Source organism: Oncorhynchus kisutch, linkage group LG26, assembly GCF_002021735.2.
Source record: "Oncorhynchus kisutch isolate 150728-3 linkage group LG26, Okis_V2, whole genome shotgun sequence".
Lineage (NCBI taxonomy): Eukaryota > Metazoa > Chordata > Actinopteri > Salmoniformes > Salmonidae > Oncorhynchus > Oncorhynchus kisutch.
This window is the reverse complement of record NC_034199.2, coordinates 25900417-25917624: the sequence shown is the minus strand read 5'-3', so window position 1 is coordinate 25917624 and position 17208 is coordinate 25900417. Positions and strand designations below refer to the sequence as shown.

General features: G+C 40.7%; 1 protein-coding gene across 2 annotated transcripts; it reads left to right on the top strand.

Moving 5' to 3' along the window:
• Positions 1-577: 577 nt before the first annotated feature.
• On the top strand, positions 578-17157 carry gpr143 (G protein-coupled receptor 143). Of its 2 annotated transcripts, XM_020461272.2 has the most exons (9): positions 578-957; positions 1482-1591; positions 6931-7025; positions 7577-7669; positions 8015-8124; positions 8444-8552; positions 10665-10782; positions 10938-11193; positions 15960-17157. In XM_020461272.2, the coding sequence occupies exons 1-9, from the start codon at positions 699-701 to the stop codon at positions 16061-16063; spliced, it is 1254 nt and encodes a 417-aa protein (XP_020316861.1). In that variant the 5' UTR covers positions 578-698; the 3' UTR covers positions 16064-17157. The 2 variants fall into 2 exon arrangements, with proteins under 2 accessions (XP_020316861.1, XP_031661369.1); XM_031805509.1 differs by lacking the exon at positions 15960-17157 and having other exon boundaries at positions 10938-14327.
• The last annotated feature ends 51 nt before the right edge of the window (positions 17158-17208 follow it).

Below are 17208 nucleotides of genomic sequence, written 5' to 3'. Positions count from 1 at the left end.
CCACTGTATAAACCCACTGAATGTCCTCTCTGTAATCAATGCATATTCATAGCTCCATTGATCCACAAATAATTTCTACAATGGTTCACCTGCTTTTCGGGATCTTAGAGCTGGAATGTAGCAGCTCCTCTAGCTACTCAGGTCAGGTGCTGCACAGTAGGCTATTCATAAATTATCTGTCTGGACAGGGTAGGGTTTAGTAACTTTGTTACTCTCTTTCAACTTCCTAATGTAGCCTACCTACATTCAAACCACTCCAAACAACTGCATAGTATCAGATGTTCTTGTACAATTGGTAAAAGTTTGCATACTGTGCAATTCATATTTTCCACTAGGACTACAGCATCTGCTATTTATTAAAGGTATGATTCAGTATTTTCCTGAACACACATTTCCACGTTTTCTCACACTCATAGTGCAATTTATACTTAATATTATAGAGGCATGGACAATTTTGTGGTAACATTTTACAACCAAAAGTAGCCTAAGCCTTTTTACTACAAATGTTGAGCAACATTCTTATGTGGCCTCTTACCAATGTGGGGCAGTTAAACCCTGACTGGAAGGATTAAATAGAAGCACATGATGATTCAACCCGTGATTTTCACTTGAAACAGACCTCATGCCACGGACTAAATTAATGCATGTTCCTTTCTTTTCTCCCCTGACACCGTAGCCTGCTTCTTTCCATCGAGTCCATGATGGCATCCCCAAGGCTGGAGACGTTCTGCTGCCCAAACCGAGACGCATCGACCGAATTTGTCATTACTTTTCAGCCCCTCTTCTTTGGCGCCATTTGCATCGGTAGCGCAACTTTAAGTTTGATCTTTTCTATTTTACAAATTTTGCCCAAACGTAGGGGAGAAAGGCGCCTTGGACAGTACCCTCTTCCCAAACCAGCGACTTCGTCGAGAATATTGTTTATCATCAGCATATGTGATATACTGGGATGTGCAGGTAAGGCTATGTCCCGTTACTTTTCATGAACACCTTGCGCGTCACTGTCGATACAATGGAGAATTTCATCAAAGTTGTAGGCATACACCACGTTTGTAATTGTGTTCCTCTACTTTACTGTACAATTTTAGATTGTTTATTCACAGCTTATGACAATGGAACCAGATATTGTAGCTAGTGAAATACAATTTATGCAATTGGCATTTTGCAGGCCAATAGGTCTCACATATCAACAGTCAAAGAATGGATTGTTAGCCTACTAGCTTGATTTTTATAACAGGCCTGGGGGTCTCACTGCAATCATTACACAAGGACTGAGAGTAGAATGTGTATGTGGAGGAGCAATGGATACACACACAATTGTGATTGTGATATAGCCTGGAATCGAACCAGGGTCTGTAGTGACGCCTCTAGCACTGATATGCAGCGCTACTCGGGAGCCCCCCTCATTGACATCCTGCAAAACAGATCTTTATAAGATGGTCAGATGTTTTGAGAGGTCTTGTTGTGTTTGTCTCCCCCAGGTATCATAGTGAGGTCATCCATCTGGCTGGGCCTGCCCAACCTTGTCAGAGGGATCAATGTGGCCAACAACAGTGACATGTGGCCAGAGGTGTTCTGTGTCGGCAGTGCAGTATGTATGATAGGTGTTTTCTTGACCATGTGACCTAACCAAGAAAACCGTCTGACCTAGCAGAGGAGACAAATATGAGCTCAGCAAATATACAGTACTGGGAGTAACAGGCTAGCAGATGATATGATCTTACATTTGAAACAGTCACTTGCATGACAAAATGGTGGTTAAAGGGATACTTCGGGATTTTGGCAATGTCGCCCTTTATCTACTTTCCCAGAGTCAGATGAACTCGTGGATACCATTTTTATGTCTCTGTGTCCAGTATGAAGGAAGTTAGAAGTAGCATGCTAGCAGATACCCATAGACTTCCAATCATTGTGCTAGCGAGTTAATTTCCTTGTGAAACTACCTCTAACTTCCTTCATACCTAAAGCTTAAAGAAGTTATAACAACCATCTCACTGCACACAGCAGAGGGTGTTGAGGAGAGTCATGCGTGTTGAACCAACACCTTTATTTAGAGCAGGTATTCCCAAACTGGGGGTATGCACAACGCCGTTGGGGGTACGCCAAATAAAAATGTGATTCATATTTATTTAAAAAAATATATATTTAATAAATCTTCACATTTTCAAACAGTCCAATTTATATTTTCCAACGGGGCTATACATTTGGGTGAGGTTTTTTTCTCGCCTGAGTAGCCCTGTTTCACTGCCAAAAATCAAATTCAACCATTTAGTGTTCATCGAAATAACAACACAAAGTGAAATACAGGTAGCCCAGTCAAATAATTAATATCCAATAACATTAACTGTTACTCTCTTGCGGGAATTCCACTAACGGTCTGTATGTACCTGGGAAAGCACCAAACAACAGACAGCGACGTTGGACCATCGAAGAGGGGCAAATATGATGGGAACTACATTGATTTGGGGTTCTCTTATGTTGGGAGTAGGGCCTTTCCTCAGCCACAGTGTGTTATATGTGCAAAAGTACTATCTCACAACTTGATGAAACCTTCACTCTTCTGTAGACATTTAGAAACACAACATCCCAATTTGAAAAATAAGCCACGGGAGTTTTTTGAGCGAGAATTAAGATGACTTTCAAGTAGTAAGACGTATAAAAGCAACAGATACCATTAATAAGAAGGGGCTAGAAGTGTCCTATATGGTGAGCTACCAAGTGGCTAGGACAGGCAAGCCCCATACTATTGTGGAGGACTTAATTCTTCCTGCTGCCGCGGATATGGCTGGGACAATGCTGGGGGAAAAGGCCCCAAAAACTATACAGACAATGGCTCCATCAAACAACACTGTTTCACGACGCATCAGTGACATGGCAGGACATGTTTTGAAACAATTACTGCTTCGCATTACAAGCCAGTGAATTATATGCATTACATGGGGCGGCAGGGGAGCCTAGTGGTTAGAGCGTTGGACTAGTAACCGAAAGGTTGCAAGTTCGAATCCCCGAGCTGACAAGGTACAAATCTGTCGTTCTGCCCCTGAACAGGCAGTTAACCCACTGTTCCTAGGCCGTCATTGAAAATAAGAATTTGTTCTTAACTGACTTGCCTAGTAAAATAAAAATAAAACATCTGGATGAGTCAACAGACCTGGCATAGCTCCTGGTATATGTCTGTTATGTTTATGGGGGGTCAATTAAGGAAGACATCCTCTTCTGCAAACCACTGGAAACAGGAGAGGATATTTTTTAGTTACTGGACAGCTTTGTGACATCAAATGGACTTTGGTGGTCAAGATGTGTTTGTATCTGTACTGATGGCGCTAAGCCATGACAGAGAGACATAGTGGAGTGGTAACACCCATGCAAGCAGTTGCTCCCGATGCCACTTGGGTACACTGCAGCATCCACAGAGAGGTTCTTGCTGCCAAAGGAATGCCTGACAGCTTGAAAGACATTTTGAACACTACAGTGGAAATGGTTAACTTTGTTAAAGCAAGGCCCCTAAATTCTTGTGTATTTTCTGCACTATGCAATGATAAGGGCAGCGACCATGTAACACTTTCACAACATAGAGAAGAAGTGCGCTGCTTATCAAGGGGCAAAGTATTGACATGTTTTTTTTAAATTGAGAGACGAGCTTTAAGTTGTCTTTACTGAACATAATTTTCACTTGTCTGACCGCTTGCATGATGACGAGTTTCTCACACGACTGGCCTATCTGGGTGATGTTTTTTCTTGTCTGAGTGATCTGAATCTAGGATTACAGGGACTCTCCGCAACTATATTCAATGTGCGGGACAAAATTGAGGCTATGATTAAGAAGTTGGAGCTCTTCTCTGTCTGCATTAACAAGGACAACACACAGGTCTTTCCAGCATTGTATGATTTTTTTGTGTGCAAATGAACTGAAGTTTAAACACAATGTCAAATGTGATATAGCGAAGCATCTGAGTGAGTTCAAATCAAATCAAATTGTATTGGTCACATACACATGGTTAGCAGACGTTAATGTGAGTGTAGCGAAATGCTTGTGCTTCTAGTTCCGACCATGCAGTAATATCTAACAAGTAAACTCACAATTTCACAACAACTACCTTATACACACACAAGTGTAAAGGAGTGAATGAGAATATGTACATATATATATATATATATATGGATGAGCGATGGCCGAACAGCATAGGCAAGATGCAGTAGATGGTATAGAGTACAGTATATACATATGAGATGAGTAATGTAGGGTATGTAAACATTATATAAAGTGGCATTGTTTAAAGTGGCTAGTGATACATTTATTACATAATTTTTTCAACATTAGAGTGGCTAGAGATGAGTCAGTATGTTGGCAGCAGCCACTCAATGTTAGTGATGGCTGTTTAACAGTCTGATGGCCTTGAGTTATAAGCTGTTTTTCAGTCTCTCGGTCCCAGCTTTGATGCACCTGTACGGACCTTGCCTTCTGGATGATAGCGGGGTGAACAGGCAGTGGCTCGGGTGGTTGTTATCCTTGATGATCTTTATGGGCTTCCTGTGACATTGGGTGGTATAGGTGTTTTGGAGGGCAGGTAGTTTGCCCCCGGTGATGCGTTGTGCAGACCTCACTACCCTCTGGAGAGCCTTGCAATTATGGACGGAACAGTTGCCGTACCAGGTGGTGATACAGCCCGACAGGATGCTCTCAATTGTGCATCTGTAAAAGTTTGTGAGTGTTTTTGGTGACAAGCCGCTGTTGTGCCTTCTTCACCACGCTGTCTTTGTGGGTGGACCATTTCAGTTTGTCCGTGATGTGTATGCCGAGGAACACTTTCCACCTTCTCCACTACTGTCCCGTCGATGTGTATAGGGGGGTGCTCCCTCTGCTGTTTCCTGAAGTCCACGATCATCTCCTTTGTTTTGTTGACGTTGAGTGTGAGGTTATTTTTCTGACACCACACTCCGAGGGCCCTCACCTCCTCCCTGTAGGCCATCTCATCGTTGTTGGTATTCAAGCCTACCACTGTAGTGTCGTCTGCAACTTGATGATGGAGTTGGAGGCGTGCATGGCCACGCAGTCATGGGTGAACAGGGAGTACTAGGAGAGGGCTGAGAACGCACCCTTGTGGGGCCCCAGTGTTGAGGATCAGCGGGGTGGAGATGTTATTTCCTACCCTCACCACCTGGGGGCGGCCCGTCAGGAAGTTTTACTCATGTTGGCTGCAGTGAAGGAGAGGCCGCAGGTTTTGGTAGCGGGCCATGTCAGTGGCACTGTATTGTCCTCAAAGCGAGCAAAGAAGTTGTTTAGTTTGACTGGGAGCAAGACATTGAGGTCCGTGATGGGGCTGGTTTTCTTTTTGTAATCCGTGATTGACCCTGCCACATACCTCTCGTGTCTGAGCCATTTAACTGCTACTCTACTTTGTCTCTATAATGACGCTTAGCTTGTTTGATTGCCTTGCGGAGGGAATAGCTACACTGTTTGTATTCGGTCATGTTTCCGGTCGCCTTGCCCTGATTAAAAGCAATGGTTTGCACTTTCAGTTTTGCGCGAATGCTGCCATCAATCCACGGTTTCTGGTTGGGGAAGGTTTTAATAGTCGCTGTTAGTACAACATCACTGATGTACTTGCTAATAAACTCGCTCACCGAATCAGCATATACATCAATGTTGTTGTTCGACGCTATCTGGAACATATCCCAGTCCACGTGATCGAAGCAATCTTGAAGCGTGGAATCAGATTGGTCGGACCAGCATTGAACAGACCTGAGCACGGTCGTTTTCTGTTATAGTTTCTGTCTATAGGCTGGGAGCAACAAAATGGAGTCGTGGTCAGATTTGGCGAAAGGAGGACGAGGGATGACTTTGTATGCGTCACGGAAGTTAGAGTAACAATGATCCAGAATTTTCCCAGCCCGGGTTGCGCATTCAATATGCTGATAAAATTTAGGGAGCCTTGTTTTCAGGTTAGCTTCAGTTGGGTGTGCAATTACGCAGGTACTTTCCCAAAACGTGAAAATTGAATTTAATCAGAAGCCACTGCCAGATTTCTGGATTGGGCTGCGCTCAGAGTATCCTGCCTTGGCAAATCGCTCTGTTAAGACACTGCTGCCCTTTGCAACCACGTACCTATGTGAGAGTGGATTCTCAGCCCTCACTAGCATGAAAACTAAATACAGGCACAGACTGTGTGTGGGAAATAATTTAAGACTGAGACTCTCTCCAATACAACCCAATATGGCAGAGTAATGTGCATCCTTTCAAGCACACCCTTCTCATTGACAGGTTGTGAGTTATTCACAATTTTCGATTAACAAATAAAGTTTTATATGTAAGATGGCTAAATAAAGAGCAAAATTATTGATTATTATTATTTTATTATTTGTGCTCTGGTCCTATAAAAGCTCTTTGTCACTTCCCATGAGCAGGTTTGTGACAAAAACTCACACTCATTCTTATGTTTAATAAATGTATCGTATAGTCTGTGTGTGTGTGGCAGGCTTACAATGATGGCAAAAAACAACATTTGAGAGTGTGCTGACCCTGGTGCTAGAGGGGGTAGACAGCTTCAAGGTTGAATGTTTGAAGGGGTACGGGACTCTAAAAAGTTTGGGAACCACTAATTTAGAGCATGTGAAATTCCCTGAATAAGTAAATTACTCTGCAAGGAGCATTTAGCAACCTTGATCCAGTTTTTGGGCTTGAACACACTGACTGACATTTGCGAAGATGATCATGTATACATATAACTCTTAATGCATATGGAGACACGTACATAGGCTTATTTGAAATAAAAGAGATTAGACCTATATTAGTTTTAGTTACATTAAAAAGCTATCTACTTATTCAGGAGAGATTCTAAACCATGTTTATAATCCTGTATGATGCTAGATGAAGTATTGTTTATATACAGTGTGTTGTTCTGATGTTGAATCTGGTTTTGTGTTCCCCAGATGTGGATCCAGCTGTTCTTCAGTGCATCCTTCTGGTGGACCTTCTGTTACGCTGTGGACGTCTTCCTGGTGGTCAGAAGATCTGCAGGAATCAGGTAGTCTATACTCTCCTCCTGCCATCTATCACCTTCTGCTGTATCACTTCTATATCAAATCTGTTCTCTCTCAATAAAACTCTTGACTATGTCTCCAATTCGGGGGAAGTACTATAGCCTCTGATGTGCGCTATCATCAATATAATATCTGTAATCTCTCAATACAATATAGCTACAACTCCTCAATATAGAACTCCTGTCTTACCAGTTGGGGAAAAGTACTACAGCCTCTGATGTAACGCAAAACCAAATATTGTGTTGAATTATTAATACTGGCCTAATGATATGCCACTTCCATTAGAAAGTGGATGTGTAAATCTGCTCTTCACTTCTGATACTTCTCTCTGGGCTTTACCGTGTATCTCATATGTAATTATCTTGGCCAGGTCGCAGTTGCAAATGAGAACTTGTTCTCAACTAGCCTACCTGGTTAAATAAAGGTGAAATATATATATATATTTGTTTAATAAGTGAAATATTGTGTGCAGTATACTATGTGTCTTTTGAAATCTCTGCCTGGCTCATGACGTGATGTCTTGTTGTTCCGTCAGTACCATCATCCTCTATCACATGATCACATGGGGTCTGGCCGTGTTGCTGTGTGTGGAGTGTGTGGCTATGCTCTACTACACATCCATCTCCAGGTATGTCAACAGCTTCCCACTGGGCACGGATGTCAATTCAACATCTATTTCACATTGGTTCAACGTCATTTCATTGAAATGAAGTGGAAACAATGTTGATTTAACCCGTGTGTACCCAGTGGGTTGGCTTTGTCTGTGTCTATGACATAACGTTTGTGTTGTCCTGAAATGCACTGAAAATGTAGACTTGCGAATGTTTACTGTACTGCTGACTGTCAACATACTGGGATGAGTGAGCATTGTCTCAGAATACAGTGACAGTTCCTCCCTGCTTGGAGGAAACGTGCATGGTTGTGTGATGTGCAGTGCAGTGCATTTCTCTTAGTGTGGTCTCTTGTGTTGCAGCTGTGAAAATGGCCTGCAGCATGCCATTCCTCACTACATTACTACCTATGCTCCTCTAATGCTGGTGCTTATAGTCAACCCTACACTGTTCGCCAGGACTGTGTCTGCAGGTCAGTTCACCCTGCCCCTCCGGCCCAAGCTCTTTATGATACAGAGCCCTGAACAGGCAATATGCTTCCAAAATGGCACCCTATTCCCTATTTAGTGCGCTACTTTTGACCAGGGCCCAGCACACTCATATCAGATATTCCATACAGAGATAAATACTAACAGCTCTATTGTATTGAACTGTACAGGCCTACAGAAATGTGTTTTTATCTCTAAACGTTTTAATCTTTCATACCTATTCTTTTTCAAAATAAAGGTTTTGTGATGATCATCAAAATAGAAAGAAAGGAAAGGAAGTGAACGTTTGTATTTTCCATTTAGTGACAGCATTATTGAAGGGACGACAAGGGATCTACACAAAAAATGAGAGACGCCTGGGAACAGAGATAAAAATACGCTTCTTCAAAATCATGCTGGTCTTCTTTATTTGGTAAGACATTATAATATTGCATTTCATTGTTGTATGCACAGTACACAGTATGCAATTTCTCCTGTGTTCTATTGTATTGTGTTCTGTTGTATTGTCAGCCAAACAGCATACAAATAGCTTGATGGCAAGCGAAATGGTCACACCTACTCATTCAAGAGTTTTTCTTTATTTTTACGTTGAAGAATAATAGTGGAGACATCAAAACTATGAAATAACTGACGTGGAATTATGTAGTAACCAAAAAAGTGTTAAACAATGTAAAATATATTTGAGATTTTTCAAGTAGCCACCCTTTGCCTTGATGACAGCTTTGCACACTCTTGTCATTCTCTCAACCAGCTTCATGAGTAATGTTTTTCCTTCACTCTGAGGTCCAACTCATCCCAAACCATCTCAATTGGGTTGAGGTCGGGTGATTGTGGAAGCCAGGTCATCTGATGCAGCACCCCATCACTCTCCTTATTGGTCAAATAGCCCTTACACAGCCTGGAGGTTGTATAAGGTTGTCCTGTTGAGAAACAAATTATAGTCCCACTAAGGGCAAACCAGATAGGATGGTGTATCGCTGCAGAATGCTGTGGTAGCCATGCAGGTTAAGTGTGCCTTGAATTCTAAATAAATCACAGACAGTGTCACCAGCAAAGCACCCCCACACCATCACACCTCCTCCTCCATGCTTCATAGGGGGAACCACACATGCAGAGATCATCCATTCACCTACTCTGCATCTCACAAAGACACGGTGGTTCGAACCAAAAATCTCAAGTTTGGACTCATCAGACCAAAGGACAAATTTCCACCGGTCTAATGTGCATTGCTCGGGTTTCTTGGTCCAAGCAAGTCTCTTCTTGTTATTGTTGTCCTTTAGTAGTGGTTTCTTTGCAGCATTTCGACCATAAAGGCCTGATTCACACATTCTCCTCTGAACAGTTGATGTTGAGATGTGTCTGTTACTTGAATTCTGTGAAACATTATTTGGGCTGCAATCTGAGGTGCAGTTTACTCTAATGAACTTATCCTCTGCAGCATAGGTAACTCTGGGTATTCCTTTCCTGTGGAGGTCTTCATTAGAGCCGGTTTCATCATAGCACTTGATGGTTTTTGCGACTGCACTTGAAGAAACTTTCAAAGTTCTTGAAATGTTCCGGATTGACTGACCTTCATGTCTTAAAGTAATGGCGGACTGTTGTTTTCCTTTGCTTATTTGAGCTGTTCTTACCATAATATGGACTTGGTCTTTTACCAAATAGGGCTATCTTCTGTATAACACCTCTACATTGTCACAACACAACTGATTGGCTCAAATGCATTAAGAAGGAAAGAAATGAACAATTAACAGGCACACCTGTTAATTAAAATGCATTCCAGGTGACTACCTCATGAAGCTGGTTGAGAGAATGCCAAGCGTGTGCAAAGTTGTCATCAAGGCAAAGGGTGGCAACTTTTAAAAATCTAAAATATATTTTGATTTGTTTAACACTTTGTTGGTTACTACATGACTCCATATGTGTTATTCATAGTTTTGATGTCTTCACTATTATTCTACAATGTAGAAAATAGTACAATTCAAAAACTTGAATGAGTAGGTTTGTCCAAACTTTTGACTGGTACTGTATATTATAGCTCTTGGCAACAAAGTCACCTTAAATTTGATTAAGGCAACTGTCCTTCCTGACTGTCTTTCATAAAGTCCATGACTTTACTCAGAGGTCATACTTATAATCCTGTAGTGTAAATCCATGTATTTCTAAAAACACACTTTCAGAACATTATGAAGACCCGCAGAGGCCCCTTGGAATCTAATATCCAAGTTTCCAAATGGAATAACTGGCACTTCAACTGATTTTTTACTACACTTTTAATCAATTACTTTAATTACTTTTGTAGGTAGCCCTGGGTGAATCTGTCCAGTCAGCAATGGTACAAAACATTGGCACTATTAAAAATATGCCTCAGTTAAAGAGGTTTCCTCCATGTTCAACATTTAACGAGTATCAGACCACTACTCATTCTCTAATCGACAATAGATCTCAAGACAAATCCCTCTAAAACATTCTGTATGCTTTCCTGCCATTAATGTACAATACCTGTATTATACTTCCCACTTTTCAGCTGGCTTCCCAACATCATCAATGAGAGCCTGCTGTTTTACCTGGAGATGCAGACGGACATAAAAGCCAGTGACCTGAAAAATATACGAAACACAGCCCTCATCACTTGGTTTATCATGGTGGGTTCACTTTGAATCCATTTTGATTATAGTAAACGATCTTAGCCAAAAGTGTTTGTTTGTGTAGCAAACTTGTCCAGCACCAATGTTAGTGTGTTACACTGAAGGCTCAGGTTTGTTCATACCTGAGGGGTTCTGTGTTCTACTGTTTCAAGGGGATCCTGAACCCCATGTCAGGCTTCCTCAACACGTTGGCCTTCCATGGCTGGACGGGCTTTGATGTGGACTGCAGCCTGCAGAGGAGAAGGGAGCTGGCCTGGGATTCAGCCTCCACCTCGGCGGCTAACAACCCCATCGTGGGCTCCACCCTGCTCTACCAGAGCCACGCCCAGGAGGCCAAGAACATGACCGGCAAGAACATCAAGGGCAATGGGCAGCCAGCCTCTGACGCCATCAGCGTCCTATCAGAAGGTAATGGGCATACATGGCTGCAGAGCAGGGAGAATGACAATGGTAATACCCACACTGGTCATCATCATCTAGATTCTAAAGTGCATGGTGCTGCCAATAAAGCTGCTCTTGGTCTGTTTCATATTTTACCACCGTGGGTTTGGTTTTAGATTATAAAGTTATAGATGGCTTCAGACCCATAGGAAATGTGCCTCACTCACCAGGCAGAGGTTCCCTTAGTAATACCAGTTTTGATAATATAATACTGTCAGACATTGTCCCCAGGACCAGCTTAGATGATTTCTTGTAGAGGATGATGTTCTGAGCCGGGAGAACTTACCGGGGACAAAAGGATTTGGTTCTAATCAAGAAATGACATTTACAGTGCCCTCAAAGTATTCACATCCTTGGACTTTTTCCAATTGTTGTGTTACAGCCTGAATTGAAAATGGATTAAATTAAGCTTTTGTGTCACTAGCCTAAACACATAATGTAAAAGTGGAATGTTTTACATTTTTTAAAACAATTTAATTAAAAAGCTGAATGTCTTGAGTCATTAAGTATTCAACCCCTTTGTTATGGCATGTTTAAATAAGTTCAGGAGCAAAGATTTACTTAACAAGTCACATAATAAGTTGCATGAACTCACTCTATGTGCAATAATAGTCTTTAATGTAATTTTTAAATGACTATGTAAACTCTACTCCACACATACAGTTACTGTATCTTCAAGATCCATCAGTAGAGCAGTGATTTTCAAACTCAGATTCAACCACAAAGACCAAGGCCAGTGAGGTTTTCCAATGCCTCGCAAAGAAGGGCACCTATTGGGTAGGCCGTCAATGTAAATAAGAATTTGTTCTTAACTGACTTGCCTAGTTAAATAAAGGTAAAATATAAAAACATACATAAAATATTGGTAGATGGGTAAAAAAAAAAAACAGACATTGAATATCCCTTTAATTACACTTTTGATGGTGTATCAATACAACCAGTCATGACAAAGATACAGGTGTCCTTCCTAACTCAGTTGATGGTGAGGAAGGAAGCCGCTCAGAGATTTCACCACCTAAATGACAGAGTGAAAAGAAGGAAGCCTGTACAGAATACAAACGTTCCACAACATGCATCCTGTTTGCAATAAGGCATTCAATTAAAACTGCAAAAACAATGTGGCAAAGAAATTAACTTTATGTCCTGAATACAAAGAGTTATGTTTGGGGCAAATTCAGCACAACACATCACAGAGTACCACTCTTCATATTTTCAAGCATGGTGGTGGTTGCATCATGTTATGGGAATGCTTGTCAATGGCAAGGACTAGGAGTATTTTAGGATTAAAAGAAATGGAATAGAGCTAAGCACAGACAAAATCATAGAGGATAACCTGCTACCTGGTTTCCAATAGACACTGGGAGAAAAATTCACCTTTCAGCAGGACAATAACCTAAAACACAAGGACAAATATACAATACAATGTGTTGTGATAAATGCCTCGTTTGCTATTAAACCTGTTAGTTCATATGCCTTGCGACCGTGATATATGCTTAGGGCTGAGACAATAAAAAGACAGTGGCAGAATAAATTCAACTTTGTAAAGTATATTGCAGGTAACAAACAGTTACATGACCTACAGTATGGTCAATAAAGTTCATGTTTCCGACAATTTCGGACTATTGATTTAGAACCACAGAGAAATACTGCAGGTCGCAAACACTACAATTCCAGCACCATTTCAACTTCAACAGCATATCACCTATGATTACTCTAATACATTGACAACTTAAAGATAGTAAAAACAATTTATTCCAATCAACATAAGCTAAATGTGATGTGGCTGGCCATGGTTCTGATTTGTGTGTGTGTTCATGCAAGCAGAAAAAACATTTAGACTCACCCTACTTGTAGAGAAATGCCAATGCCATCCTCCTCTCTTTCATGTTGATGAAACAGTCTATGACTCTACCATACAATACACACTTCAGTTTGTTGTTGTCCTAGTCGCCCTGGCCAAAAGTCTTGCTCGCTAGCCTAATTTCCTTTCATGGGAGACCGTAGCTAGTTAACATTAGCCTTCTACATCTAGCTACATATTGACCTTCCTTCATCTCAGTCCAGGGGCACAATGTATTTTATGGTTGGATCAAAATCGCAGTTATAATCATTAACCAGTATAGAGAATTAAGTAAAACCACAAGGCCAAATCCCTATCACTATACATGGCTAATTTAGGAAAAGGCCAATTTTTGCTAGCTAGCTAGCCACCGGAAGACAACACACAACGAGAAGCAACAATTCAAGTTGTTTCTATCGATGACGTATTTCTCTGTGCTAGGAGTGAAGCCAAATCCAAACTGGTTTCCCTTGACACTTTCTTTTGGCGTACCAGGACCATTCACAGCTAAACAGCTCACTCGGTTTAGCTCAACGCTGATTGGCTATGATTTTAATATTTTCTAATCAAGGAAGGCCAAATGCTCACTGGCTTCCCTTGCATTCAATGCTATGTGCGGCAACAATGTCATAATCTTTTTGACCAGACAGCATCAGATGGATGGGCTACACATACAGAGACAGGGGGGCACTGTTTCGCTCACTTGGTTGCTTTCTCCAGTGAGATACATTCAGCATCTTGCGAATTGAAAGAAAATTATGAAAACAATAAGAGATACATACATGTTTTTCTTAGTCCATTTTTTGGGGTAGCCTGGCTTCCCTTGGCATCCATGAATACACGGCACTGTTCCTGAGTGGCCTAGTAACAGTTTTGGCTTGGTTTAGAACTTTGTGAAACATCACAGTTAAAAATATATGGCAAATAGAAATCAGACTGGATGGTGTTCAGAGATAGATGGGTGGGGTTAAGGGTAGTGGAAGGATAGGAGTAAAAACAAACAAGATGACTATTGTAAAATAGATTGTGTCCGTAAAATGTATATAGTATTTATAATCTGGAAGTAGATGCCTAAGTGTTGTTGTTCATTAGTTTACTCCAATTAGGGGAGGGATGGTAGGGTTCATGGAAAATAATATAGGAAAATATATTGTTAAAAGATGTGGATATATGTGTAATGTATGCATGTATATATTTGGAAAGTATTCAGACCCCTTGACTTTTTCCACATTTTATTACATTACAGCCTTATTCTAATATGGATTAAATTGTTTTTCCTCATCAATCTACACACAATACCCCATAATGACAAAGCAAAAATAGGTTTTTAGAAATGTTTGCAAATGTATTACATATAAAAAATGTAAATACTACATTTACGTAAGTATTCAGACCCTACTTAGTACTTTGTTGAAACACCTTTGACAGCTATTACAGCCTTGAGTCTTCTTGGGGATGATGCTAAAAGCTTGGCACACCTGTATTTGGGGAGTTTCTCCCATTCTTCTCTGCAGATCCTCTCAACCTCTGTCAGGTTGGATAGGTAGCGTCACTGCACAGCTTTTTTCAGGTTTCTCCAGAGATGTTCGATCAGGTTCAAGTTTGGGCTCTGGCTGGGCCACTAAAGGACATTTAGAGACTTGTCCTGAAGCCACTCCTGCGTTGTCTTGGCTGTGTGCTTAGTGTCGTTGTCCTATTGGAAGGTAAACCTTCGCCCCAGTCTGATGTCCTGAGCGCTCTGGAGTGGGTTTTCATCAAGGATCTCACTGTACTTTTCTCCGTTCATCTTTCCTAGTCTCCCAGTCCCTGCCACTGAAAAACATCCCCATAGCATGATGCTGCCACCACCATGCTTCACCTGGAGTCTTGGTGGTTCCAAACTTCTTCCATTTAAGAATGATGGAGGCCACTGTGTTCTTGGGGACCATCAATGCTGCAGAAATTCTTTGGTACCCTTCCCCAGATCTGTGCCTCGACACATTTGTAAAAACCTGTTTTCGCTTTGTCATTATGGGGTATTGTTTGTAGATCGATCAGGATTGTATTTATTTTATTCATTTTTGAATAAGGCTGTAATGTAAACATTTTTGGAAAAAGTCAAGGGGTCTGAATCCTTCCCGAATGAACTGTATAGAGTATTTCTAAAAACATAATTTCACTTTGTCATTATGGAGTATTGTGTGTAGATGGTTGATAAAAAATATTTGTAATCCATTTTGAATTGAAGCTGTAACACAGCAAAATGTTGAATAAGTCAAAGGGTATGAATACTTTCTGAAGGCACTGTGCTGTTTTTGTAGTATAGTAGAACATGTATTGAACAGGGATGTGCTGCTGTATATCTTAAATCCATAAGGTCAAATATTTAAAATGTTCTACTATTTAAACAGACTTAGTGAGTTGTTTGTGTGCACAATTTCAAGATAATGTACACCGATATTGAATGTTTTTGATTGATGTTCAAGATCAGTCATCCTAACTTTTAAATGAAAACCACTTATTAAATAAAATAAAAATGTAAATCATGACTTTCAAGGATGGTAAATCCCATGGGAATTAAGTTTCAATATCGAGTTGAGGTGAAAATTGTTAGTTAGTTGTTGTTTTTTTAACAAGAGGATCCAAATATTTGAACCCATAACAACACATGCAAATAGAGTCCTGTCGAAACTATTCTAAAATTCCCAAAATACATTTGTCAATCATTTGAAACATATGCCAGATATATTTGTATGAAGTTGTTGTGCATGTCTTGAATGAAGACAGCAGCAGCAGAGGACTTATGATAATTTTAGGCACTTGGGAGTTATGAATTGAAGTGTAAGTGAAGGGATATATTGTATATACCCACTTAACTCAGTCATCTCCCCTATCCCCTATTTTGTCTTGCTAGGTTCAGAGTCTAGTACAATTGAAATCGACATTTCCACTGAGCACCAAGACTATGAGGATATAGACGCAGATGGAGAATCATTGGGGAGTTCTGCAAGGCACTAGCTGCTGCATCACCTGCTGCCAGCCTCCATCTTGTTTTGTCTCTCCCCCACTGAGTTTTAGACCCTGTCCCCATCCTCTGTTTGAAAACCCTCAACTCAGACACCTCTTTAGATCCAACAGCAGTGTTAAAAATGATCTGTCTACCTGTACCATTTAATTTATTTCGCTCTTAAGAACTGCCATTTAATTACTGCTGTAGCACAGTCATAGGCTTGATGTTGTCACAGAACAACATGACACATTTGGCCACCAGTCTGCTCCTCATATGTCGTGACGATACATAACAGGACCAGTTAATTTGCCTCATCACTGAACACCCTCTTAAATCGCCATTTGCTAAAGACAGTGTGGTGTTACATTATTGAACTATCACCTGTACAGTAATGGAATAGTCCCCGAGGCTACCTTATATTCCTGCTTTACCAAACTGCCTCAAATTAAGATCTTACATCTTGATCCAGTATTACTGCCCTATGTGACATGTTCACATAATTAGCCCCCAAAAGCATAAAATTATGGGAATATCTTTCCTGAGATGCTATTTAGAGGAAAACAATTTGTAGTTAGGGTTTTTAACGTTACATTTTTTACATTGCACTTTGATTCTATTTTATACAGTATTAAACATCAAGCAATTGTTGAGGTGGTGTTATCTTTAACCCAAATTGAAGCAGGGTGACACGCCCTGACCTTAGAGAGACTTTTTTATTCTCTATTTGGTTAGGTCAGGGTGTGAATTGGGTGGGAAAATCTATGTGTTCTATTTCTTTGTTGGCCTGGTATGGTTCCCAATCAGAGGCAGCTGTCTATCGTTGTCTCTGATTGGGGATCATACTTAGGCAGCCTGTTTTCCACCTGAGTTTGTGGGATCTTGATTTTGTTAGTTGCTGTATAGCCTGCAGAACTTTACTTTCATTTTTTTTATTTTTTATTTTGTGTTCATCAAAATTAAGAAAGATGTACGCTTACCACCCTGCACCTTGGTCTCATTCCAACAACGGACGCAACACAGGGTTTCAGTGCATTGTCATTTCAAGTTTGATAATGTATCACAAGCTAAATGATAACATTAAATATCTCGTACAGTGCTACACTAACACACTAAGTGTCTACTTCATTATGCACATGATCATAGTAATGCTATA

Excerpts from the sequence above, each read along its gene's own strand:
- gpr143 (XM_031805509.1), top strand. The coding sequence starts at position 699 with ATGATGGCATCCCCAAGGCTGGAGACGTTCTGCTGCCCAAACCGAGAC. Across the intron at positions 958-1,481 it reads TGATATACTGGGATGTGCAG|GTATCATAGTGAGGTCATCC; the intron begins GTAAGGCTATGT and ends TGTCTCCCCCAG. Across the intron at positions 7,026-7,576 it reads AGAAGATCTGCAGGAATCAG|TACCATCATCCTCTATCACA; the intron begins GTAGTCTATACT and ends TTGTTCCGTCAG.